Genomic DNA, 27889 nt, shown 5'->3' on the forward strand with positions numbered 1-27889 from the left:
GAGAGCACGAGTGTTTGCCTTTGGACCTGAGCATGTAGATGCCCACCCGCACGCTCTGCCACAGCCCCTGGCTCTTGTCGCTTTGTATCAATCTGCTTCCCCTTGATAAAAATAGTGCTTAAAATAGAGGCCCACAGCAACAAGCAACATCATGACCAACGACCCTGGACCCTTATGCCTGGGAATGGCCTTATCTAGCAGTCTCTTTTTACATTTTAGCTTTACACTCTCCTTAATCTAAATCAATTCTAAAAAACATATCCTCTTTAAAACTATCACAGAGTTGGCATGAAAAAAAGTTTCAGATGTTTGAACAATCTAAGCCACAAACAATAATAAACAGAAAAAAAAAAAAAATCTTACTATAACCAATGGAAGTCTAAAATCAAAATACAGAGGCTAAAGTCATTACAATGTTACATTTTACATTTACATGTAGTCATTTAGCATACGCTTTTATCCAAAGCGACTTACAACTGAGGACTACAGCACGCGAGTCATCGTGAAGAGGCAAAAACAACGCAAGAAGTGCTCAAAATACCATATATATATTTTTTTTTTTTGCAAGCTATTTGTTAGTTTGTTATTAATGGATGGACTTATTCCTTACAGTAATACTGTTAAAGCCTGATGGATTTTTTTCTCACTGGTTTCCCCACTAGAAGTTGAGCAGAGTAAGCATGGATACACAAGAGACCAATAGCCACTTCAGATACAATTGCCTGGATTTAACCCTGTAAAGCCTGACTTACAAAACAATATACAGAGAAATCTTTTTTTTAATGGATCACCTTATTGAATCTTTAGACAAAATATTAAAATAATAATAAAGAAAAGTTTGCATATGTGTTTCATTTATTTATTAATCGTATTTGATCCGTTAGGCTTTTATGGCCCATATAACATCAGTGATAATATGGCGCTGCCGTTTACACTCAAAGAGGAGAAAAATAATACATTTTAATTTTTAAAATGAACAAAAATATGCTATTGTTGTTAAACAAATCATTGGAATTTTACAACAGTATAACAGACTATTTGTATAAAATGCATATAAAAATCAGTTGTTACTCTTGCCCAAAAATATGAACATTTGCAATAGTATGTTTGATAGATGTACAAATAAATATTCCTCCAAAAGTTATTTGTAGGCCTACATGTAATTTATAAAACAATCCCCTTTTTTTTGTTATACTTATATTTAATAGTTATTTAGTTATAGTTATACTAGGGCCTTTTACTGCTTGGCTAAAAATAAGTATGACCTATCATTCAGAGGGCAGAAGGCATGTTGTAGATTGTGACAACCTTATAAATTCATGTATCAAATATGCGACAGTAAGCTTACATAGCCTACACAGTTTATTGAACAAACACAAGCACACCATGATTGTAGGCCTCGGCATATTGATATGATGCCTTTATAGATCACTGTTTTAACCCTTATTAACATTCCCAAGTGAAAAGAAAAGATTGCTAGCATCCAACAGTTCTTTACCTGAATCCGGACAAGCACCTGTGACTTCAGTCTCAAGTATTGGCAGCTACTGTCCTCTAGTGGTGAGTTTGGGTTTTAAAATCAACTGGATTGTTTTCATGTTGCTACACAGGACGTGTGCGGCCTAGATACAAATAAGACGTGTTTAAAACATGATCCCCCGGTTTCACAGACAAGTTTAAGCCTAGTCTCAGACTAAAATTAATGTTTGAGCTGTTTTAACTAAAAGCAACACGCACAGACACATCTTAAAATATACCAGTGCCATTTCGTTTCAAGATGCACACCAGTAATGGTTTTTATAAGGAACGTTTATATAAGCTACTTAAATGCCCTCATTGAACTAAGGCATAATCCTGTCTAAGAAACCGGGCCGATGCGTTTAAAGTTATGAGCATTTAAAAAAAAAAAAATCACTACAGTTCGCGGCCCTCGGTTATATGAATATCAACCTAAACCTAATCTATGTCAAAAAGAAAATATTACATGTGGTAATAATGTAATAGTTCACTAATTCTTTCTCATTGAAAAGTATGTGTACCGATGCTTCATTTGAAAGCTAGTGTACCGCATTTGTGTCTGGCATTCTGTGCGGACATCACTCCTTACTGCCAGGACCCCAGCCAGGCAAGATGGCGGCGCCCCAACAAATCGCCGGGGAGTTTGAAAACTGGTTGAACGAGCGGTTGGACTCCCTTGAAGTAGACCGAGAAGTTTACGGAGCATATATTCTCGGAGTGCTTCAGGAAGAGGAAAACGATGAAGAGCAGAAGGATGCTCTTCAGGGCATTCTCTCCGCTTTTCTGGTCAGTGCTGCACGCGCATGGCTCAACTCAGCTGTCAAGATCTTTCACACGAGTGCCTCTGCTGTTGTGAATATTGTCAACTTTAAATATTGTTACGACAAACTTATCATAAACCCGAAATACGCTTGTATATTGTAAAATAATTAAAAAAAATATTTATTTATTTGTACAATTAAATTGTGAAAATTTATCAAACGCTTGTTGCCATTCCCCGGTATTAAGTAGTAAAAATAAGTAACTTAATTTCACGTTTTCCCTTTAAATCGGACACTATATTTGGATGTAGGTTTACGTAAGGTCTGTTAATAGATCTTTGCTATGGTGTGAAGTCAGTGTAACTACAAAAATACAGTCTTTTGCATGAACGTTTTGTTTTACACTTACATTGGTAAACAGAGGTCACTTTATTCTCCCAGGAAGAAGACACACTTGAGGAGGTTTGCCAGCAGATCCTAAAACAGTGGACTGAGTGTAGCAGCAGATCTGCAGCGAAGAATCAGGCAGAGGGTAAGAGCTGACAGTAGAAAAGTTGAATCACATTGGCCCCATATAGCAGCTTAAAACTGCAAGTGTGGTGCATTTGTGTCTCCATTAATTTCTTTTTTTTTTTATTGCAATTGATATATATATATATATATATATATCAATTGCAATAAAAAAAAAGAAATTAATACTTTTATTCAGCAAGGACACATTCAATTGAGCAGACATGATAGTAAAGACATTTATAATATTTTAACATTTTTATATTTTAAATGCATGCTGTTCTTTTAAACTCTCTATTCATCAAATAATCCTGAAAAAATGCATCTACGCCACTACGCTTCACTAGGTCAGTCTCACATTCCAGTTCCCCCATACAAAAATAACTATGGTCAGAAATCCTTTTTCTATATTTACACTAAAATTTGGAATGACATTCCCCATCACATTCGAACATTATCATCCATCACATATTTTAAAAAGTCATATAAACTGTTTCTTCTTGATAGTCATACTTGCACGCACTGATTGTTCATGTATTATTTTTTGTATTTAATGTTTTATTTGTTTGTATCTGTCTAGTCAATAATAATGTCCTGTATAAATGTGCCGAAATTGTGATCATTGTTTTATGTTGCTGCAGAACAGGAACCTGCTGTAAAACAGTTTTGAAACTGAGTCAGGCCCGTTTATTGTAACTAAACTGTTGCTTTCAAATTTTCCTGTATAATAAATTAAATTAAATGAAATCACAAAGCTGCACAGCTGTTTTAAATTATCAAATCACATTAGAATGATTTCTGAACAAGAGTTCTGAGCTGTGGTGTGGCAACTTTCTCTTCCTTTTTGCATTTTTTTCGTGGCTGAGCACACTCATTGAGCTTTTTGCCTGTTGAATCTTTGTATAATATTTTTTGTTGTCATTCTTTTCATAGTACCATCTATATTATTTTACAAGACAAAATATAGTGATGCAAACTGTTTGGATTTTTTTTCTTTCTTGTTTTTTAAAATCTCAGATGGGGTCCAGGCCATTGCCAGTCTGATAGAGAAGCAGGCACAGATTGTAGTCAAACCGAAGGTGTCGTCAGAGGAATCCAATAAGAGGAAAGAGGCTCTACTGGCTCAATATGCTAATGTAACAGATGGGGAAGAATATCCTTTCAATACATATCTGTTGTATTCTTCTGTACTTGTTTTTTGATTTCCATGACACCCTGTTGAGAACAAATCATCACTTAATCTCTCTCAAGCTCACGGTTCAGCTGTGAATCAGTTTCCTTAACATTTGTACTGAAGATGAGGAGGAACCAATCGCGATGGGAATACCCATTGAAAAATGTATCCTTTGTAAAAAAAAAAAAAAAAAAAAAATCGCTCTAGGAGAATATCTCTGCTCTGGTCACGTTCAAAGTGTATGGTATATATACCTTGTATATCTTGATAATGCTTGAAGTACTTGTTTAGTGTCCAGTACTGTTGTAGGAACAGCTGCAGTATGATCTACATTATTTAGACAAAATATATGTATCATGAACTGTTCCCTTCACTGCCAGCCCCAGCCCTGTTCAAAAACACCAATGTCGAGGATGTTTTAAACCGCCGCAAACAGCAGCGTGACGGGGCCAGAGAGGACGCACAGAAGAAGAAAGAGCAGGACAAGATGCAACGCGAGAAAGACAAGCTGGTCAAGCAGGAGCGCAAGGACAAAGAGAAGAAACGTACTCAGAAGGGAGAACGCAAAAGATAGAGAGGAAAAACTTTTGCAGACTATAATGCCAAGGTAATTTACCTAGAAGAGAAAAAACAACGAGACCTCAGCAGACACTGTCCCAACTAACAATGTATGCATCCATATCCGATTTTGGGTCTGATATTGTTTATTGAAAGATAATGTTAGGCCTAATGAGCTGATTTCTTGGTTTGTACAAAACTAATCGCAAAGCGGCAAACTGAGTGAGAATTGTATCGTTTCCCATTCATTTATTACAGGTGCTGGCTGCTGTGCTACCAACATGTTCGGGTCATATTTTAACCCTAAAATCTACAACATTTGACTAATTTGTTCCCTCTTTTTAAAGGGATAGTTCACCCAAAAATTTAGATTCTTTCATCAATTACTCCCCCCTCATGCCGTTCCAAACCGTCTTTCGTTCATCAACACAAGATATTTTTGATGAAATCTGAGACATTCCTGTCCCTCCATTGACAGCCACACAACTGACACTTTGGTGCTTCAAAAAGTTCATAAAGAGATCATAAAACTAATTCGCTTAATTCATAAAACTAAAACTCGATCGCTTTATATGCTGAATAGCTGGAATTTAGGATTTTATTCATATAAACATTGATCAGGGAACATAAACAGAAGCTCAACTGAGATTAGAATTTCTGAACAACCATGTCACATGATTGATAAACTTCTTGCTGAAGCTCAAATGTGCTGTGTAACACGAGCATGAATTGGTTCTCGCACATAGGGCGAACATGCTTGAGCTTCTGTTTACCTCAACTGATGTGTGAGTTGATGAATGTTTAACTGTGAATAAAAGCCTGAATTCAATGTTCATCATATAAAGCGATCGAGTCTCTTCAGAATATTTGATTAAACCGCTTGATTCATATGGATTCGTTTTACGATCTCAATATGAACTTTTTGAAGCGTCAAAGTGGTGGTTGTGTCAGTGGAACACTGTCAATGGAGGGACAGAAATGTTCATCAAAAAGATCTTCATTTGTGTTGCGAAGATGAACGAAAGTCTTAGATGTTTGGAACGACATGATGCTGAGTAATTGATGACAGAATTTTCATTTTGGGTGAACTATCCATTTAAGGTGCACGACATAATTAATTCTCTCATTTTACTTTGTAAATTGTGGCCACATTGTAATAATTTGTTCCTTTATATAAAACACACACGTACATATATATAAATAAAATAATACTTTCTTTTTTTTTAAGGGTGAAAAGTAACCTGGACATGTTTCCATGAGATTCACTCTAACCTTTACCAGCCGATAACCAAAATGCTTCTGTCTAAAAACAGTTTATTTCCTCTTTTTATTGCCTCGGGGGACTTTCAAATAACCTGTGAACCTGTTTTATATGTTTTCCATATGCTGCTTCTTAGTAGCACTCCAGTGATTTTTAACACAAAGTTACTCAAGACACAAAAATATATCTGTTTATTCAGCTCACAAGCTTTTTCAGAACAACCTGAAACCAACTGAAGCCTTCTTGTCATGTTGCAATATATGGAGAGGGCTCAGACAACTCAAAGACGGATAATCATTATTGCCAATAAATAGGAGAGGGGGACTTTTGGTGTGGTGGATGTTTCTGTCTCAGTTGTGGTTTATTTTTATTGTATGGCAGTGAACCTAAGAGATGATCCTAATGCAAGAAGGGTATGTTTATGCACCTATATCAGTTGACAACTGTTCATTTGAAGCTGCTACATATTGTGCCAACACCTTGTAGACTGCCCTCTCGGATACTACAATGGCCTGCACTGTAAGCAAACTGATATCTTTAAACCTTTATTGTCTGTTAGCTTGGAAGATCATGTGATTTAAGCATTCTTTTATCAGAGCAACAATAATACAAATTTTGTACGCTAAAATATTCCAAAATTGATACAATAAATTGAGCTGTGTAAATGTAAGTGTTCACTCTTGACTAATGTGACCAGTTAACTTGAGTCAGAGAGAATGTAGTTCTGCCTTTTTATATTATACACTTGGTGTCATATGCAGGTTTTACAAATGTGATTTTTAAATGGGATGTTGCAAGGCCAATGGTAGATGCTTTTTTTATCCACAGATTCGGTTTGTCCAAAAGGAACATCAGAAGCTATAGTTTGTATTCTCTGGGTGTCACTGCTGATTGCTTGAAAGCTGTTCAAATTTCTCAAATGATCTTCTATTTATGCAATACGAGCTCTAACTCTTGAATACTGATGACTGGTAAAACTGTTGTACAATCTGTTCTCATCTATACAAACACTGCTTTGCTTACCTCATGTTTTTCTTATTACATCAATACAATTTAAATGTTGTAAAGGTCAAATCTGTTTCTTGACCATATTCAGGGGAACGACGTCCAAATTATTTTATGATGGAAACCACCTAATGAGGTACACTCTTCAGTAATGTTTATTCCCAAAACTGCTTGATTTAAGGAAAAAAATAATATTTGCCTAGGATTTTCAGAACTGAATGAGAGAAAAGGTCTTGTTTACAAATGGCTTTCATTATTTAGCCAACCAGCTGTTTTTGGTGAGTTGATGGCGACACTGTTTTAAAACGTTTATTATTCCAAGTGAACAAATTCAGAAAAATATACCAGCTTTACTGGATTATTTTACAAGTGATTTCATTTTATAACGACAGGGATCTGCTTTTTTAATTAAGGCAACATTCATTGATTAACATTGTATTTTGGATCAATGTTTAATTAAATAAACAGTAGTTTTACGCACCAGTCTTTGAGTTCTGGGACTTCACTGCTGTGTTATTTTAATTGTTAAACTTGAACAAAAGCAAGGGCAATGAAACAAAACAGTACAAGCACACGTCGTATGAACAATGTCAGTCTAACATTTGCCAGTAACGGGTTGTTCACATCATTTATTTCAGTCTATGAATGATGTTATTCTCAGCAACTCAATATATCCTCAAATGAGTTACATCACAGACAGATTGACCACATACACATACTGAAAAATAGTGACTGATATCTTGAGTTCAATTCAGAATTTAGATAAATTGCAAATAAATAAAATCACGTTCAGATTTTCCAAAAACAAAAGACTTGTGATTATCATTGCTTATTCAGTGAGACCACTAAAAACCAAGTGCTGACATCAAGAAGATCATGCACAAATAAATAAGTAAATAATAACAGGAAAACTAGAACACGTCCTGCTGTTCATAAATACTGTTTTTGATTTTGTGAATATGTGTATCAGCGGACCTAAAATTAGCTGAGTATTTTGTATAGGTTGTAGGAGACACTAATTAAACTGACAAAAAAACATTAACACTTTTTTGTTTCCTATGTAACTATTTATACATTCCTGTCAACTGGGCAAAAATATCCCATTATCCTCCAAAGCCACAGACCTTACTCTTGCTGCGCATTCTGTACCATTATCACCATTAGCCAGTTAAAAGGTCCTTCTGATTTCATCTCTCTTTCTTTGACAGTTGTTGAATCAAACTTTCATACTCTCTCAAAACACCTTGTTTTTACTGGCAGCTCTTCTGGGGTCCTTTGACAAATAGTTCAATATTGATCTTACTGCCATAATTCCATGTATTTTGGAGAATTTGATTATAATCTGATTGGTGGTTTTCACAGAAGACTGATAAATATTAATGAACCAAGAATTCCATCTGCTGCCCACAACTGAGCCTAATGTATCACTATAGTGGAATAACTTAAATAACTCATTCATTCCTCTAAAAATGCAATCCTATCACCTCTTATGCCTTTTTGTACAGGTTAGATCGATGTTACTTTGTGTCGGAAACACACACACACACAAAGACTGTATACCTGCCAGAAAGTGATCACAGGGTAGTCAGTACTCTCTCCAAGCTGCGCTGCTCAGGACTGTCTAGGCCAAAAGGGGAGCAGGCACCTTTCACGTGTCTCTCCTCTAGGTAACTGCTTGTTTTAGGCAAAGTCATTTGTAATGCACACCAGAGAGCAGTTCGGGCCTTTCTGGTGCTGCTGCACATGTCCTTCACTGCAGAAGCCAGCAGAAGTATCTCTGTGGGATTTGAAATACAAAATAAATAGTGTGATAAGGAAGTTAAGGAAGAGTGTGTGTTGAATATACTCTAAAAACATCATCAGCAAATACTGCAAATTAACTGAACATAATACTTTATATTATAATTGTGCGTTCACACCGCCACCGGCGATAGCGTAAAAATGTGCTCTGGCAAAGATTCGTGGATGTAGATCAAATACTTGGTCTTTTTTTAAACTTTATTTAAAGGGGCCGCAAAGCAAACAAGCATGTTAATCGTTGTGGTGAGCAGGACGAGGCCGGTGACGTGATTGATAATGATAAGTAGCAGTGCTTCACCTTCTGAGAACGTTACTTTAAAAAAGTAATTAGTTATAGTTACTCACTACTAACTAGAGTTAGTAACTGAATTACTCTATAATAAAAGTAACTCATTACCAGGGAAAGTAACTATTTGCGTTACTGTAAAAAAAAAAAAGTTGCTATAATCCAAAGAATTTGGATTTTTGTGAGCAGTTTTCACAAGTCAGTTGAAATGAGTAGAACAGACGGGTGTTTGTACATAACTTTCGATATTTATTGCACGTCGACAGACAGCAAGAGGTTTATCCTGCACTTCAAGTATTATCTTTGTAAGAAAAGTAAACAGTTACACCATATAAAGTGCATTTAACTCTAGCAAATTAAATCAAACTCTCTCTGCATCTGTGGTGGAGGTATCGGTGTTTTTTGCCACTAGCTTTGTAGATGCGCGTGTCAATGTGAGATGCTTCATTAAATTAGAGTTGCTTACAACGGATGTCGACAAAGTCTTCGCTCCTGGACATAATGTACACATTACATGCACGTTCTTGCCTTTGACCACAATGAATTTGAAGTAGTGCTTATATCTCCACCAACTTTTCATCGGATTGCTCCTGACTCGCCATCTCTGCTGCTCTGTCAAATCTGTTTAGCGGTTGTGTGTGTGTGTGTGGCGCCTGACGCGTGTGCTGGCATGTGTGTAAAAACACTGGCTCTGATTGGCTACCATGAAACATGACTCTGCCTTAGCCAATCATAATCGCTTACATCGTTATTAACCCACCTCCTCACTAGCTGTGAGCCAGGGATCGGAATCGGATTATACAGTTTATTCAATCAATGTATATATAACGCACCGCATTTAACGTCCAGTAACGTTAACGGCGTTGTAACGACGGGAAAAGTAATTAGTTAGATTACCCCGTTACTGAAAAAATAACGTCGTTACCTAACGCCGTTCTTTTAAACGGCGTTATTCCAAACACTGGTTCCCAGTATGTATACGGTTTAGGATGGCTGTGTCTCATATGACCTTGTTATTTGTACACGCTGTGACTATACAAATCACAACATGTAAATAGGAAAATGTTGGCGTTATTTTGTCACTTATTGGGAGCAGTATGCTAGCTGGAGCCGTTAACCTCGTCTTTGTGCTAAGCTAGCGGTGGGTGCGTCAAACAGTTACGGCACGCACAGAGATGAAAAGGGTATGTATGGACTTATCTAACTCTGGGGGATACGGTGAATAAGCTAAAGTCCCAAAAAGTCAGTGTGTTCTTTTAAGTTCTAGTCTAATTTGCATTCCCACAGAAAAACAAGCATTCTAGCATGAAAATGTTGCCTATAAATAGTGTTGCACGCCTTCTTATCAAATTCACATGATCAACCTCTCCTCCATTTTGCTGGGGAACTAATGTGGTCGGAACCAAAGTTTACAGGACTGCGTTCTCTGGAATCCTCTCAACCGGAGGACGTCCAAAATGCACCGCGCTGCTTCTCGCCGCCGGCTCACATTAAAAAATAAATGACTTCCGGCCACTTTGACGCTCTCGCCGACAGCAGTGTGAACGCACAGTAATAGGTTGGGATTATTTTATTTCCATAACCTTTATTATTTTATGTCTTTCACCTTGTGATACACATTATATAAGCACAATATACACCTACGCTAACTAAGCAACAGGTTGAGAAGGAAATACCCATTGCAGGCCCGGTCATCTTCCACTTTCTTAGTACTGTGGCTTTACACTAGTTTACACAAGATGTGTACTTCCTGTTTTTTGTTATATATGTTATAGTGCATTATTACTAACCCCTGTCCTCTCGAAAGAAGGCCGCTGGCTGCCTCTGTCTGCTGTTAGCATTGATGAATTCGTCCTTGCGGCGTGCCTGAGTGATGTAGATGACCTCGAGATGCCTGTCCAAAGCTGAGCTGATATTAGCATGAAACGGAAAACTCCGCAACTGTTCCATCTTGCCAAGCAAACCTGCCAGCTACAAACACAAGGCAATTTTGCATTATAATATGGAAGAAACCTCTCATCTGTACAAGTCTAAATCAATGTCAATTTAACTCTAGAATATAAGATCACAAAATAATAAAGTTGGCAAAAGCAGGGTTAAAAAAGAAAACATTTTCATCCCATATACCCCCCCAAAATGATGATCCCTTTGTAAAGGACATTTTTGTTGTCTTCAAATATATATATATATATATATATATTAGGACTGCACGATATTGGAAAAAACTGACATTACGATATTTTGTTTTTCTGCGATATATATTACGATATGAAAACAATTTCACCTGATGATTTGAATTGTTCTTTTTGTAAAGAATTAATCATTCTAGGATGATTGGGGTAATTTTGTAGTGTAGTACATCTGCATAGAAAATTATAAACGAATTTCAAGCATAAATTAATACAATAGAACAAAGACAGATGAAATAAGCAGTGCTTTGTGTTTTTCAGGTAAATTACTGTATTCAGGTACAGATATTGAATAATCAAATGTAAAATAAAACTGCATAGTATTCACTGTATAAATTAAATATGATTCATATAATCAATTCAGTTTATTTCTGTTTAAGCAACAACAGTACTTTTCTCTTTTGTTGTTTGATTATTTGTGGTGACACATGCAGCTGCGGGTATATGGACTGCTGTCACTTTAAGACGAATGCACATAATATCCAACACCGGTAATGACAAAAATCCGTTTTCTTTCTGTTTACAACTCATAACCGACTGTGTTTACGAGGAAACTCGTCGAGACGGGCATTCCGACTTCCGTTCAAGCACAAATAGATAAGAAAGGGAAGGGAATTCGGTGTTCACGAACTTCATGTGCTGTCTGCATGGCTGTGTGTGTGTGCACGCAAAACAGCGGTCAATGTCCAGTCGTCTTGCACTTGATGTTTAAACTGACAGGACTTAAAAACACATGCAAATGATAAACTCACTCTGACGGTTAAACTTTGCAATTAATCTGTAAATCACATGCTTTCCGAACAGGGGGACAGCTAGCTTGTACGGATCACGGATCAACTACGAACCCTATACTACATCGCACATCCTGCGATGTAACTATCGCGGATGCGCACATCGCGATATCGATGCTAAATGATACATTGTGCAGCCCTAATATATATATATATATATATATATGTGTGTATATGTGTATATATATATACACACACACATACAGTCAGTACAAAATAAAAATATACATATGTGTCAAATATTTACATTCTATTAAGTTGACAAAAGTTTATTTTTCCCACCCACCATGTTAGATATACTGTTGCAAAACCTGAAGACAACATAAAACTATGGATACCAACAGAATAAAATCAAAAAATTATAAAATCTAATAAAAATTCTTTCATGATTTCATAGATTTCATGATTTTTGAAGGTACAATTATATTACAGTAATAATATTTTACATAAAATATTTTCCTTTATGTATTACTATTTTGTTTTCATTTTTACACTTTTTTGGCAGACACGCTTAGCACCCTCTTGTGGGCCACTGTTTAAAAACCCTCAGCTAGAGTTTTATGAAAAATATTGGACAGAAAGCTGACCCTGGCCTGTTCACGCAGCTGGTCTACAATGAGCCTGTCCACTCTGGATGGGTTTGGAGGCATTTTGGGTAAAACGCTATTGGTCATCATGGACACACATTTTCCTGGGTAAGTCTTTGTAAGAACAGCTTCTGCCTGTCAGAAAGAATACCATATTACATTAGTTTCTTACCTCATAATGCTAGTGAAATAAATATAGTTCAGTATGCAAACTACATGGTAATTTAATAGCATGATTCACCAAGACAGAAGCAGTGATAAAGTAATCTATAAATTATTTTCTTTAAAAAAAATGCTCTGGTTTGGCTATAATACTTGAAAATTCATGAATGAAATGCATGAATACCCTCATGTCTCAAGAACATCACACTTACATTCTTTCTCTCTCTTTCCAGCATCCTCCACTGCTCGTAACATTCCTCCAGGTAAAAGTGTAGTTGACTGTTGGGGCTTCCGAGTGCCTTGCCAAACTTTGGCAAAGTCATGGCAGATAGAAACCCAGAGAACGACCCATATCCTGATGCTTGGCTCAGCCCAATATATTCTTGTAGATAGGGGCTGAAGGGTGAAATATCTTCAGCAGGCAGACGTTCATTCCTGTCGATGAGGGACGCAGAGCAGTAGGGCAGTGGGTGTTGTGACTGAATTGGTTGGCATGCACTATTTCTGGGATCACCCATCTGATATAGGAAAGGGAAATGCTGTGATGGTGTTGCTTTGGCTGAGTTTGAACTAGCTCCATTGTATCTCATTTGTCCTCCGTACATACTGCCCAGCCCCTGGTATGGACTCTGCAGAAGTCCTGTTTTTTTGTCTGCTTCTTTCAGGAAACCAGGAACTGTGGGTTTCATGCTTAATCGCTGACTAAAATGCCCATCGACCATGAGGCCTGTCGCCGACCTGTTGTTCTCTAGCTGGAGGTCAAAATCTGTAATGTCCACATTTCCTGCTTTCTTCCTTAAACTTTCAAAACTGACCTGGCCTATTGCACCATGTCGATTTACTGCATTCCCTTGACTCAAATCAGCCGGGACTCTCGCTGCAGCCTGGAACAACTGTTGAGAAGGATGTAATGGAAAAGCTCCAGACGTGGACGTGAGCTTTGCAAACCCCTGTGATCCATTCTTGCTGTTGGTCTTTGCTGAAATGTTAGCTTGGATTTGATAATGGTTTGACTGGACAGGCTGGAACTGCTTTACACCAGTTTGAGCTGTGCTGCTTCCTATCAGAATGGCTTCTTTGTTTGGGTGCAAGGTTGGAGCTACGATGGTAGGTGAAAAAGGTTTAGGTTGCACAAACCCTGAAAATTCATTTGTAGTATAATGATTTTGTAAAAGAGTCTTTAGATCCTCCGCTTTAGCTTTTTGGTCCAAATGGTCGCGGGTCACCTCTCTCTTAAAATTTGGAGTTTGAGTAATAAGCTCTGACATCCTTTGATAAGGATGACTCTTCTGGTCTGCCATGATTTCCTCTGGATTCCTCTGTGTTAAAAGCCCATTTGATTCTCTGCAGTAGTTCATATCCTGCTCTGCCAAGAGAAAGGCCAGTTTACTGACATCCTGCACAGAGAAAGATTGGGAGTTTCTCATTTTATCTTTGCTCACAGATGAAAATTCATGAGATGAACTGAAATAGGAGTCATCCATTTTTTGTGGAGGGCAGCAGTAGTTGTTGACAGTGCTTATATAATCAGACAGGCAGTTAGTGGTGCTGCGGTATCCTTCATCCTTCTCTGGTGTAATATGCTCAGGTTTACTTGCCCTGGTCTGGTAAAGGTTAGAGCTTAACGCTGGAGGTGTGTTCAGGCCTGGGGGGCGAGGGAGATCTTGAGGAGAATATGCATCAGCCTCTCCATTACAGGAGGTGAAATTACAGGGAGGTGAACAAGCATCAAAACCATTGTAATTCTGAAGTTCAGCCCACTGATGAGATTCTCTGCCTGCTGTCTGAGGACAGACATTGATCATGGGTTTAGGACAAGTCTGGTTTGATGGGAATCCAGAAATGGGTGGCATCTGCACATCATTATTGAAGTACTGCATGCTATCCTCTCTTGTTAACTTTGGAGACCAGACACCTTTCAGACTAGATGGTAGCCTGCTAAAAACAGTTAAACAACAAAAAATATATATAAAAGATTTTGTTGTGCATCAAGTTCACACAACAAGCTTAAAGAAAGCTGGTGGATGTTTGGATTAAATTATAAAATTACTAAAACTGACATAACATGTTAACACAAAAAATAAATTGTTTTACGCTATACAGTCATGTATATGATTTGACACAACCAACATTCATCAGGATTTTTCCTGCATAGAGAATTACGAGGCGGCCGCCTCCGGCCAATTTCGTGCCGCCTCCGGCTCTCGACAAAACTCAGACATGCTCAGATACCTTTTATCCACCGTGACGGTTTTGTTGCATGTTCCTGGCCTGTGTCCATTTTCAAGACACGAAACTCTCATCACAGTAAAATGCAATGAACACGCATCACTCTTTTACTTTTGTTTTCAACAACGTAATTCTCGTGCATTGACGTCAAGGTCACTTGATTTGGGAAAAGCCTGCAAAAGTCCTGGCAGAAAGCGATGCATAAGGATGTAGTGTAACGACGCCAAGTTCCAGGAATGCACTAATATTTTGTTGGTAGTACCAGTTTGCAACCATTATTAGTTAAAACTAAGTTGTCAAAACTTCGGATAAAATAATTAAAAAATTTGAATATACCAAAAAACTTGACCTCGATGTCCGGGTTAGCAGTAGCATAAGCCATCAGGCAAGTGTTATTTAAATAAACTCCTGATGTACTTACAAACTTTCCAATGCCTCGTTTTATGAGTACAGAACCTATTTGTACTACTGTAGAAGTTTGGTACCATTCTGGGCATTATTAGTGGCCTAATTTACAAGATACAACCTTGGATCCATTAGCGCCTGCACTAAGCTATTAGCTGATATCTCTAAATAAGCTCTAACTTTAATAATGTTCGACCAAGGGAAAAAAAGCTTCTGGGGGTGTTTGGCTCGAGGTCATGGTGCAAAGGACCCTATGTTGAAATTACTCCGAACCATCCCTTTAATTGCATTGGCAGCCTTGTAAAATTATAGTTTTTTTCTAAAGTCATTTGAATCAGAAATTAGCAATTTTCCACTTATTATTAATGATTAGCATTACAGGTTAATTTCTGATACACAAATCAAGAGGGCCTTACTTCTCTGAGACGTATGAGGAGTATGGGTCCAGTGAATCTGGATCTTCCAAGATGTCTGACACTAATCCATAAAGATCAGCCTCACTCCCACAATTACTGGCATCTACCAGATTTCTATGCAAAACAAACATTAGCATTAGATACACAGTTATATCAAAGAATGTCTAATATGGAGAGAACTCTGTTTCCACTCTGGTTCCATATGAGGGCGCTCACAGGACGAGTGCAGAATGAATGGAGGTCTATGGAGCTATACCCCTCAAAATCCACTTTCCTCAGGATATAATTTTTTGTCTAGTAATTTGAATGTTGTATTCGAAAGGAGATGCAAAGAAATTACACATTGCTGGGTGTTAGATTTTTTAGTCACTTATTTGCTTTAAAAAGTCTTTAAAAATGTCAATAACCTCATACACATCGTACGACCAGAGATACTGCTTTACGGCAATCCTTCAGTCACTGTGGTGCTTTCGCGCTCTGCACTTTCTTTTCTCTCGTGGCATCGACAACACAGCTGACAGGTAAACATGTGCTAGAAGAGTTTCTGCTAGAATACATTCTGTTCCCGCTTCGGATGCCACGATGCCATCAAGCGGTATCTCTGGTCGTAATCAGTCCTTCACTGACCAATCACCGTTCATTAGCAGAATGCTAGCGTGTTATGGGCAACAACAACTCAACCTGTAAGAAACCGAAAGGACATAAGTACTCGTTCATTCAACTTTCGACCTATAACCCATGTTGAACTTGCAAAACCTTCAATCAAATCCGAGATTTCTCAACAGCAATCGGGTGAAAGAGACAAATTTAGCCGTCTAGCTCCATAGACTCCCATTCATTTTGCACTCATGGGCGATCGCCCCCAGTGAAACTACAACCAAAATTCGGTACAATAGGACTTAATAGGGAGTGGCCAGGCTCTACGTAGACGGGCTCTGGTTATATGTAGCCGTGTCTCCTGATGACACTGGGTCAAATTGATTCACTTGCAAATTGCATCCAAGACATAAATGACTGGATGTCAAAAAAAAAATCTTACAACTCAACCAAGATAAAATTTAAGTTTTGATTATTGGATCAAAAGATCAGAAAAATAAATTGACCCCTAAACTAAATATACTGGGATTAACCCCAAGCCAAGTTCTGAAAAATTGTGTTGTCTTTGACTCTGATTTAAATTTTAATGCTCATGTCTGTAATATTACCAAAACAGCATTTTAGCAGTTAAAGAACATTGCTAAAATAAGACAATTTCTCTGAGCAACACAGAAAAATTAATACATGCATTTATAAATAGCAGGCTTGACTATTGTAATGCCTTCTTTTCTGGTCTACCAAAGACTACAATTAATCAACTATAATTAATCCAAAATACTGCAGTGTTTCCGCTACATTCATTCTGTGGTGGCGGGCCGCCACACCAAAAATCTTCCCGCCACGGCTGCAGCTTCTCAGTAACGTCCGATATTGTGCGCACTATTCTGTGTCATAGTTAAGCCCCACTAAATTCATAAAACATTGTAAAGCACCAAAAGGGTTTTGTGCACTATATTACAAGGTTTCTGGAGCCATTCAATAGCTTAATGTGAGGTACTAATGAATATTTAAGTCGTTAAGTTAAAGTTAATGGAAACTTATCTCTCCTCAGTCACTCTCCATTCAGCATTCAAACAGCGCATCGCGAAAATTATCGGCTGAAAATGTCATGTTCGGTTTTTGGCCGAAAGAGAAAAAAGGCCGAAAATATAAGCCAAAAATATGCAATGAAACGATCAGGTTTCATTCACTCTCACGCAGCTTGTTTAGTAACTTCACGAGCGGGTCTTTTCCGCTCCGTGTGCGCGCCGCGCTCTCCGTTCCGTGTGTGTGTGTGTCGGCGCGCTGCACTCTCTGCTCAATGTTCTGCTCCGTGTTTGCTCTTTTTGTGCTCCGTAACAAATTTTTGTGTTGATTTTGATGTTTGTTTTGGATCGGTGTCCTGATGGAAGATCCAACTACGGCCCATTATAAGACTTCTATATTGATTTCTTTTATATTTGATAGAATCCACGATGCCATGTATCTGAACAAGAAGTCCAGGACCTCCAGCAGAAAAATATGCCCACAACATCAACGATCCAACGGTATATTAAATTGTACACATGGGGTACTTTTTATCCTTGTGTGCACCAAACCCATCTAGCGTGTTTGCTGCCAAAAAGCTATTTTTTTAGTTTCATCTGACCACAGAACTCTGTGCCGTTTGAAGTTCCAGTCGTGTCTGACAACTAGGGCGGTCACTTTTGAGAAAAATCAAATTCGAACGGATATCAAATTCCAGCCTATGTATTCGAATATATTCGAATATCTATTACCAGATTACACCTGGTCACATAGGCCTAAATGTGGTTTAAACCTGATATAAATCCGATCTTCAATTCCTGCGCTATATGCAGATTTAATGGATTTAATGTCATCGAAAGCAACAGATATGAGCTGCATTTTATTGATCATCAGCTAACATCAAAGACTGCAATAAGAGAGAGCGGCAGCCCTGGTAAGATAATTTTGTTTCTTTACTTTTAATGAAGATTATTATTATTGTGTGTTAAAGCGTCTGCGACTTACTTTCACTTTGATTTGCGATAGTTTGCACGTTGGCTTGATGAATAGATCATCTGCGGTGATACGTGTTGTAGCACACCGTCATATCTGACTATAACATATATAGCCTGTAACACGCTTTCAAAATAACACGCTTTTTTAAAATAAAAAACAAACGGTCTAATCATAGACTGTAAAAAATCGGTTTGGTCAAAATGGGGATTTTCAATTCTTCAGCTATTTTCTTACAACCACTTTCTATTTTGTGATGCTCAACAATCTTTTGCTGCACATCATTATTACACATCAACTATATTCTTTGATTTTACTCATGTGATGGATGATTAAGGGAATTTGGCCTTTGTTTTTCCTCATATTTAAACTCCTGTGAAACAAGAAGTCATGGCTGGACAATTTCATGTTCCTAGTCACCCTGGTGTGCAAAAAAAAAGGTAAATATTAATGGGAATATACTTCAGAGATATTTTACTCATAAAAAATTCTAGGGGTATTAATAATTGTGGCCAACGTGTGGAGAAAAACATTTATTTCATAATGTGATTTAAATGAAAGGTTAGATTTTTGCCTTTTTTTTAAAATTAAAGATCAAAAGGATAAACGATGCAGATTTATTTTTTACAGCCATTTTTTATCATATTTACCAGGGGTATGATCAATTCTGAGCATGACTGTGTATATATATATATAATATATATATATATATATATATACATACACAGTCGTGCTCAGAACTTGTTTTTTCATCTAAGTATTTTACTTCCTACTGTACTTGTTCTTCATCTAAGTATTTTGTAACAATACAAAGAGCAAGGTGGAACACTTTACCATTTATTTGTTCTCCACTTAATGTTTTTCTCACTAAATGTTCAGATTTTATAAAATGATTGTGCATTCACGATTTTTCTAAAATAACTTTTGCTTATGTATTATCCACTAAACTAATTTATAATAGTATTTTTGCCATATATTATGAATATAGCCTTCTCTTACTGTGGCACTTTATATCTTTGCAAATAAATATCTCGCATAATTTGTTTTGATGGAGATGGTTGGTTTTAATTTTTCAATTCCTCAGAAACTGGCCTGTGTGTAAGTGCTCGTGATTCTTGGGTAAGGTTCAATGGGAATCGCCCACAGGCGATAGGCGTGCCACCACAACTGGAAAAAATCCTAGAGGAAACACTGCAAAGACTAATAAGATAAAATATTATTGGTTTTAAATCTAAATTAAAAACATATTTTTTTAGGCTGGCCTTCATGTAATGTCTTATAATGCTTTATATATTTTTCTTCATTTTTAGTTACTTATTTTATATTTGAATCCTCATAAACTTCATTCTTATTCTTGTATTTTAATGGGTCTATTTAAAAAAAATATATACTAACTTTTGTATCTATTGTTTCTTTCTTGCCTGTAAAGCACTTTGCAACTGCATTGATTTGTTTGCCTAAATAAAATTGGCTTGCTTGCTATTTAATATCAAACCCCTTTTGGATTACAGTTAATATAACTGTTAATATGTGACCCTGGACCACAAAACCAGTATTATGTGTATATTTTTTTAATTTTGAAAGCCGAATAAATAAGCTTTCCTATGATGTATGGTTTGTTAGGATAGGACAATATTTGGCCAAAATCTATTTGAACTATTTGAAAACCGGGAATCTGAGTGTGCAAATAAATCTGAATATTGAGAAAATCGCCTTTAAAGGTTTCCATTTCTGTTCGCTATTGTGCTGCATCCACTCACAAAAATAAATTTTTTATATATTTAAGGTAGGAAATTTACAAAATATCTTCATGTATCATGATCTTTACTTAATATCCTAATGATTTTTGGCATAAAAGAGAAATCAATAATATTGACCCATACAGTGTTTTGTTGGCTATTGCCACAAATATACCCGTGCGACATGTGACTGGTTTTGTGGTCCAGGGTCACAACTTGCAGTTGCTTCCAAATAAAGTATTATTAATATGTGTCAAAATAAAAAAAAAACCTGTTATTAGGCATGACTTGAGGCCAATCCACTGATTTACAGTCTTCCTGAGTTGGCCAAACTGTATAAGGTAGTGGTGCGCAGTCTTGCAACGTGGAGTCCGAGAACGAGTTGAAGAATCTGCTGTCACTGAAATTATTCTACAATTGAAGAACACAGCATTTGTTGGTAAAAGGCATATAAAAAATATATAAAAAAATATATACATTTAAAGTATTTTCAAAAACGAAAAATACCCATCAATATTTGGAAAGCTATTCAAAATCACATGGTATTTTAAGGCGGAGACTGATATCTGACATCTTTATCTAAATAACAGCTAAAAGTAGCTCCAATTACTATACATTGAGACGTACAAGCAAATTGCATATCGGTAAAATGGCAAATAAATTTTCTAAAATCATAATTGTATTCTTTTAAAAAATATATTTTTGATGTATTGACAGTTTGAACGACAGTATGAAGGTCTTCTCACTTGAGGCTTGTGGGTGGAGAAGTAGGAGTCTGGAACTGAACCATGAAAGCGATCAAAGACCGTTCTTGCTCCATTTGTATCCACATTGATTTTGTTTTTCACTGCATTATTAACCTTAAACACAGGAGAAAATTATATGAATATGTCTGAATGATGTGCTAATGTACAGGGAAGAAAGTTATTATTTTATAATGCATACGGGTAAAAATTACACTATATAAAAAAATCGACAATAATGTCATGACAAATAACACACACACCCCAACATACATGTTCATGTTATATATAATTATCAACACGTGCCAAGTGACTTTTTGTACATTAAATCTAGTCAAACGAGGCCTTGGGCGGATTTTCTTTCGCCTGGTGATACGACATAACGTTATATGTTCTCCATATAACGTAACGTTAGTTAAACATGAGTCGATACTTGAGTCGATGCCTAATACTTTTCTTACTATGCTAATGGATGTTTTAATTGGGTAGTCTATGTGTACACTTCGTAATATATGTAACGTTATTCGGTCGGTAACCAAGTTAACTTAACAAGCAGACAGAAAAAGTGAACTAGCCAAAAGTTTTTCCTCAGAACAACAAGCTCTTACCTCCATTGACAATGAACTCTGCTGGCAGGGGGCCTCTCTCTATAAATTACTAATGATATAAAGTATAAATATATATTGTTCACGATTGTTCTAATTAATCAGATGATTTAATGTGAGAATAAATTAAAGACGTCGACCTCACGACGGGCCAAATTCTTTGACGTAAGTTAAATTTCTCGGAGAAGATCGCGTAACCTCGCCCGTGTCTCTTCACCGATGTACCCGCGAAGCCTTTGCGGTCTCGAGCCGACAGTTCTATTGGCTAAACCGGCTTCAATTAGCCAATCAGAATCAATCTAATGGTCGCGTACAGAGTTGCAGCAGTCACGCTTAGCAACGCACTCGAACACAGAAGAAATTACATGACACAGGGATTTTCAGGATTTTTTTTTTTTTCATGAAATGAATTAATGTTCTATTGATCTTTTTTTCTCTCTCGCTTTCTTTCTTTTCTTATTTTTATTTCTTAATTCGAATTTTCTTAATAAACATAAATAATATATTATAAATAAATGCTACATTCCTTTGTTTGTATATTCATATCCTCAATATGTCAACACTATTATCAATGTTACTAACCTTTTGATTTTAAACTTATTTTAAAAATGCAAAATATAAGAAATACATTTAATTTAAAAAGAATAACCGCAAAAAATAAGAAATAAAGCAATAACATTTGATGAATGTCACTGACAACACAAAACCACAAGATGTCGCCACTACCCATCAGTAACATAGATAGATAGATAGATAGATAGATAGATAGATAGATAGATAGATAGATAGATAGATAGATAGATAGATAGATAGATAGATAGATAGATAGATAGATAGATAGATAGATAGATAGATAGATAGATAGATAGATAGATAAATAGATAGATAGATAGATATTTTTATTTATTTATTTTGCAGAAAAGATCATTTCCAAATTCAGGTTCTCTCATTTCTTTATACCAACTTCCTACCCCAATAAAACTGGTAGTTTTAATTATAAAAAATGCTCTTCGTTTTCAGATGACTAGTGGCATATGTTGTTGATATGGGTCTTCAGCGATTCAGTTGGTCTGAAGACCTTGTGTGATGGGGGTTTAGTGTAAAAATCTGTTTCAAGACCCCCGAAATCCCTCCTCCTTCTCATACTCCCTTCAAAGTCAGCAACAGGCTTGACTGTTGAAAGGGGAGCTTGAAACAGTCTGACGGACAAAGGGGGAAAAGTCATGCAGAGTCGCTCCTGCGCGCAACAGATATTCCTGGCAGAGTATGCATAGATTTACACGAGTTCGTGAGTTTATCGAGACTTTTTGTTTTCGATGATCAAATAATATGTCGCCAAAAGCATAGTTTGTGGACTTACATTGTATTCAGTGAAAGTTAGGCGGAACTTTCCGGGAGAATGCAGGCGAGTGGAAGTTTGTGTCTGTTTTTGGCACTGATGTTGCCGTGCTGTTTCGTGGCGTCTGGACAGAATCACGGAGATAATGGGATAGCCCTCCCCGACCACGGCTTCTGTCAGCCCATAACCATCCCCCTGTGCACGGACATCGCTTACAACCAAACCATAATGCCAAACCTGGTCGGACACTACAACCAAGAGGATGCCGGGCTGGAGGTCCACCAGTTTTACCCACTGGTCAAGGTACAGTGCTCGCCTGAACTTAAATTCTTCCTGTGCTCCATGTACGCGCCAGTGTGCACAGTTTTGGAGAAAGCCATCCCGCCATGTCGCTCCATCTGCGAGAGGGCAAAGCTCGGCTGCGAGGCCCTCATGAACAAGTTTGGCTTTCAGTGGCCAGAGCGGCTGAGATGCGAGCATTTCCCAGTGCTGGGAGACGGACACATCTGTGTGGGCCAGAACGACTCCACAGCCACGGTGGCGCCCGTTCACATGCCCGTTCCAGGAACGCCGGGCGTTCAGCTGTTCTCTTCGCCGGACAAACCGTTCCGCTGCCCGACAGTGCTCAAAGTGCCGTCCTACCTCAGCTATAAGTTCCTGGGCGAGCTGGATTGTGGTGCTCCGTGCGAGTCCTCCAGAACACATGGGGCCTATATGTTCTTCACGGACCAGGAGATTGAATTTGCCCGGATTTGGATCCTTATCTGGTCCTCTCTTTGCTGTGCGTCCACTTTTTTCACCGTAACCACTTATTTAGTGGACATGCAACGTTTTAAGTACCCCGAGCGTCCTATTATCTTTCTGTCTGGCTGCTATACCATGGTGTCCATTGCATATATCGCTGGCTACTTTCTTGGGGATAAAGTCATGTGCAATGAGAGATTTTCTCCCGACAGCTATAAAACCATAGTTCAAGGTACGAAGAAGGAAGGGTGTACGATTCTGTTCATGATGCTGTATTTCTTCAGCATGGCTTCTTCGATCTGGTGGGTCATCCTGTCTCTCACCTGGTTCCTGGCGGCAGGTATGAAATGGGGCCATGAGGCTATTGAAGCCCATTCACAGTACTTTCACCTGGCTGCCTGGGCCGTTCCAGCCGTAAAAACTATTAGTATCCTGGCCATGGGACAGATTGATGGAGATTTGTTAAGTGGCGTCTGCTTTGTGGGCATGAATAATCTGGATCCTTTGAGGGGCTTTGTGTTGGCCCCCCTCTTTATCTACCTCTTCATTGGCACCTCGTTCCTGCTCGCCGGTTTCGTGTCGTTGTTCCGCATCCGCACTATCATGAAGCATGACGGCACCAAGACAGAGAAACTGGAGCGCTTGATGGTCCGCATAGGCGTCTTCTCGGTTCTCTACACCGTCCCGGCCACTATCGTCATTGCCTGCTTTTTTTATGAGCAGGCCTTCAGGCAGCACTGGGAGAAGAGCTGGATCAGTACGAACTGTAAGAGCCTTGCCATCCCCTGTCCCATGCAGCCCGCTCCTCACATGACCCCCGACTTCACCGTCTTCATGATCAAGTATCTAATGACTCTCATTGTAGGGATCACTTCGGGATTTTGGATCTGGTCGGGAAAGACGCTGCACTCTTGGAGGAAGTTCTACACGCGTTTGACCAGTGGCGGGCAAGGGGAAACCACCGTATGAAACGGGAGATTGTGGTCCATGTTTTCTTGCAATAACTAATTTGAGTTTTCGAATAAGAAAAAGATAAAGTGCCTTAGATTGTCAGTATTTTGCAAGCAATTATACTTGTCTATTTCAGACTGTCAGAGACTTTCAAGTGGAAAGAGAAATGGGACGTGAACCACTTGGCTTCCCCAAACAAACACAGACAGTGCAGAAATGTTTTCCTCCCCCATTCTGTTGTACCTCTGTTTTTTCTCATAAGCTGCTGGCCATAAAAACTCAACTTGGAAAGTGAGATACCAGCTGGGAATTCAACAAACGACAGAGCAAAGAGAGCCGAGGGGGGAGGAGAGCTCAACAACTTGTCATCTAATACGGCAGGCAGTTGTGTCAAAATGTAATTAAAACATTGTACATATTTGTAAAAATCTGTATTTGAACATTATTATTATATATTTGTATTTATGCAAATCTATGTTTTTGTGTTTTTCAAATTTTGACAGTCTTCTGTATTTAGAATTTGTATTGTAGCCACTAGTCACTCTCTCATATCTTCTATACTCATGTGTGTCTCTCTGTTTCGAATTAAAGTTTCTGTACATAATACTCCTCCTTTTCCCTCCGAAAACTTTCAGTCTTAAAGTGAAAGAAAAACCCTTCTCATTATGTGTGTTTTAAAGAAATAGGCCTTTAAATAGTCCTCATAGCCTACTCACCATCATGTTCCAAACCTGTATGACTTTCTTCTTCTATTGAACACAAAACAATATATTTAGAAAATGTGTGTGCGTTTTTTGGGGGGTTTTGCATTTACTTTCAATGTATGAAGAAAGAAAGACATTCAGGTTTTGAACGACCTGAGGGTGCTGATGAAAAAATATAAATTTTTGCATAAACTATCCCTTTAAGCATATAGTTTTAGAAGTTGCTTTAATCAACTGATAATATGTAGTGTATATGTCTTGATATTCATATTCTTCTTCATATGCCTACCAAATCTTTAGACTCAGTGTCCACAACTATCCTAAAACCAGAGTTTGGAATGATTGTATGTGAACGAGAGAGAGAGTGCTGTATTTGTTTGATTGTGGTGTGAAGTAGGCAGCCGTTGAGGAGCAAATGGTTCTCGCATGGTCCTGAAAGCTGAGGCATGTGGGAAAAAATGGAAAGCACATGATGAAATGATTGTGTGTGTGTGTGTGTGTGTGTGTGTGTGTGTGTGTGTGTGTGTGTGTACATCACAAACCAGCTTGCTTTACCAAAATGGTGGAGGGTAGTGCTCTGTGATCAATGCAAAGATTTTCTACAGTGCAGGTTTTTATTCCACTAACTTTCTGTCTCCATTTAAGGTTGATTGATTTTCATGTCTACTTTGCTTTAGCCTGTGAGCGTATGTTTGTGAGCTCAGGTTTCTAATGCCCCTGGGCAGCCAATTTCATGCTCAGCGAGTCAGCCCTTCATACAATGTTGCCTTCCCCCTTTATGCCAAATCGTACTCATTTAACACGCACCACTTTCTATGTACTTCATACCCCGTTTTTATTTTCACCAGTTTGTATCCCTAGAATTTATACATCAAATAAATGCCGTGAGAATTAACATTTATGTGAGTGTATATCGGGAAACTTCACACTACTACCAAACTTTTTATTTATTTATTTTGAAAGTTAGATTTTTGTTATAAACAGATGTCTCTTATGCTCACCAAAGCTGCATATGATAAAAAATACAGTAATTTTTTGAAATATTATTACAATTTAAGATAACTGTTTTCTGTAATATATTTCATAATATGATGATTTTCTGCTCAATAAATATTTTATATTAATATCACATTTGAAAGCAGTTGTGCTAAAAATGCCTAACTAACACTTTTTCAGGATTCTTTGATGAACAGAAAGTTCAAAAGAACAGCATTTATTATGTAAAATTATAAATGTCTTTACTGACACTTTTGAACAATTTTATGCATCCAAGCTAAATAAAAGTATTGATTTATTATTTTATATATATATATATATAATACTGTTAAACATGTCAAAGTTCTAATAGTATTTCATGTCAACTATTTAATGTATTCATGTTCTCAGCAGATGCTTGCTTACAAAAGCAACTAAAGAATAACATGTAAATTAATTACATCAGCTGAGAAGGCACAAGTAATGCTATAAGCTTAAGCTTCAAAATATCCAAAAAGTATCCAAATTAACTGCAAATCTTGAAATCATGATATCATATGATACTGTAATGTACAGTCCACACACAGGGCCTTAATAATGCTGGTGATGTAGATCATTTTTCTTTATTATTTAACATTCACTTCACAAGATCTTGTTGTCTGCTACAAAATGTAATACAAACTTGCTTCATGACTTTACAATGGACATCAAATGAAGACCAAACCATTGTTTAATGTACAAAAGTAACAAAACTTTTCTAAAAAATCAAACAATGACATTTATTTATATAACCCCCTGAAATGCAGCTAACAATTCACCACAAGACACAGTGTAGACAGCGTAAACCATGTTTTGGCCACAGCCCACCATCTGAGAACCGCTACACACACTCCAGTCTCCATTACATTTATTTAAACACACACACACAATCGAACAGGGATGATGTAGGGTGCAGGTACCTCAAATAGTATATATATATAGTATATAATATCGAACTTGAAAGCCTATAGCGGCTGCTGTGTGTTTAATAGAAATGATTGTGTATATGCGTGTTTATGAGTCTTAACAGTAAAATGATATGTCCTGTAACTCAGAGTAATCTCTCCAAACATTTAGTCGAATGCCCATACGGTACACACACGCACAACACTGGAATCCCCCTGAAAGATACGTAATTCAACTCCCCCCTGGAGATGATGTCATTACACGCATGAAGGGCAAAAAAGAAAACTGATCCAACCCTTAAATCTCAACAAGTACAGAAATTGCCCCATCGTTTTTAAATCCATATTGTTTTCTTGTTTCCATTTCCAGTAAAAAAATATTGAATCTAAAAACAATTAATTTAATTAAGGAAAGAATATATCTTACATTACCTTCAATTGTTACCTTATATACAGAGCCAAACCTTCAACCCAAAACAAATGTTGTTGGTATTAATTAATGGTAGCTACTTGGTCCCATTAGTTAATGTTATGCATTAACCAACAATGAGCAAAACATTTGTTACATTGTTTATTAATCTTTGTTAAAGTTATTTAGTAAAAATACAACTGTTCCTTTGTTGGCAGGTCCATTACATAATATTAACTGATACAACTCTTGATTTTAATAATGTATTCGTAAATTTTGAAATGAACGTGATCTAAGATTAATAAATGCTTTAGAAGTATTTTTCTTTGTTAGGTCATGTTCATGTCAAGTAATGTTGTTAACAAATGTTAATAGGTAAAAACTTAATGTTGATTCAGTGATGCAAACCATTTTATGTATATATTACCATTTTTAGGTTTCTTTTTTTTTTGCACAGCATATTGTTTTGTGCTCCCTGCTTTCGGTTGT

At 37.3% G+C, this 27889-nt stretch overlaps 3 protein-coding genes across 6 annotated transcripts; 2 read left to right on the forward strand and 1 right to left on the reverse strand.

The window, feature by feature from the left end:
* The first annotated feature begins 1556 nt into the window (after positions 1–1556).
* ccdc43 (coiled-coil domain containing 43) lies at positions 1557–7270 on the forward strand. Of its 3 annotated transcripts, XR_013796743.1 has the most exons (7): positions 1560–2304; positions 2721–2811; positions 3807–3942; positions 4082–4128; positions 4350–4570; positions 6164–6301; positions 6611–7270. XR_013796743.1 is itself a non-coding variant. In XM_079605766.1 (6 exons), the coding sequence occupies exons 1-5, from the start codon at positions 2131–2133 to the stop codon at positions 4535–4537; spliced, it is 636 nt and encodes a 211-aa protein (XP_079461892.1). In that variant the 5' UTR covers positions 1560–2130; the 3' UTR covers positions 4538–4570; positions 6611–7270. The 3 variants fall into 3 exon arrangements, 2 of the variants coding, with proteins under 2 accessions (XP_079461891.1, XP_079461892.1); XM_079605766.1 differs by lacking the exon at positions 6164–6301; XM_079605765.1 differs by having other exon boundaries at positions 1557–2304; positions 4350–7270.
* On the reverse strand, positions 7230–21566 carry moto (minamoto). Of its 2 annotated transcripts, none has more exons than XM_079605494.1 (8): positions 21338–21566; positions 20733–20846; positions 20258–20397; positions 15653–15766; positions 12815–14540; positions 12441–12575; positions 10664–10844; positions 7230–8564 (listed from the first exon to the last, which is right to left on the reverse strand). In XM_079605494.1, the coding sequence occupies exons 1-8, from the start codon at positions 21341–21343 to the stop codon at positions 8362–8364; spliced, it is 2619 nt and encodes an 872-aa protein (XP_079461620.1). In that variant the 5' UTR covers positions 21344–21566; the 3' UTR covers positions 7230–8361. The 2 variants fall into 2 exon arrangements, with proteins under 2 accessions (XP_079461620.1, XP_079461621.1); XM_079605495.1 differs by having other exon boundaries at positions 12815–14537; positions 21338–21474.
* A 957-nt stretch (positions 21567–22523) lies between these two features.
* Positions 22524–24974, forward strand: fzd2 (frizzled class receptor 2). The gene has a single exon (XM_079628517.1). It carries the CDS (start codon positions 22734–22736, stop codon positions 24384–24386), a length of 1653 nt encoding a protein of 550 aa, XP_079484643.1. The 5' UTR covers positions 22524–22733; the 3' UTR covers positions 24387–24974.
* Positions 24975–27889: the final 2915 nt, after the last annotated feature.

Source organism: Phoxinus phoxinus (genome assembly GCF_949152265.1).
Source record: "Phoxinus phoxinus genome assembly, chromosome: 1".
NCBI classification, from domain to species: Eukaryota; Metazoa; Chordata; class Actinopteri; order Cypriniformes; family Leuciscidae; genus Phoxinus; species Phoxinus phoxinus.

What these genes read in the sequence shown, in the direction of transcription:
- moto (XM_079605494.1), bottom strand. An exon ending in TGGAAAGAGAGAGAAAGAAT is followed by an intron (nt 12,576 to 12,814) that starts GTAAGTGTGATG and finishes TCTTTCTGACAG; the next exon opens with GCAGAAGCTGTTCTTACAAA. An exon ending in CTTCTTTCGAGAGGACAGGG is followed by an intron (nt 8,565 to 10,663) that starts GTTAGTAATAAT and finishes CAAATCCCACAG; the next exon opens with AGATACTTCTGCTGGCTTCT.
- ccdc43 (XM_079605765.1), top strand. Translation starts at nt 2,131, where the DNA reads ATGGCGGCGCCCCAACAAATCGCCGGGGAGTTTGAAAACTGGTTGAAC. An exon ending in AATGTAACAGATGGGGAAGA is followed by an intron (nt 3,943 to 4,081) that starts ATATCCTTTCAA and finishes TAACATTTGTAC; the next exon opens with TGAAGATGAGGAGGAACCAA. An exon ending in GGGAATACCCATTGAAAAAT is followed by an intron (nt 4,129 to 4,349) that starts GTATCCTTTGTA and finishes TGCCAGCCCCAG; the next exon opens with CCCTGTTCAAAAACACCAAT.
- fzd2 (XM_079628517.1), top strand. Translation starts at nt 22,734, where the DNA reads ATGCAGGCGAGTGGAAGTTTGTGTCTGTTTTTGGCACTGATGTTGCCG.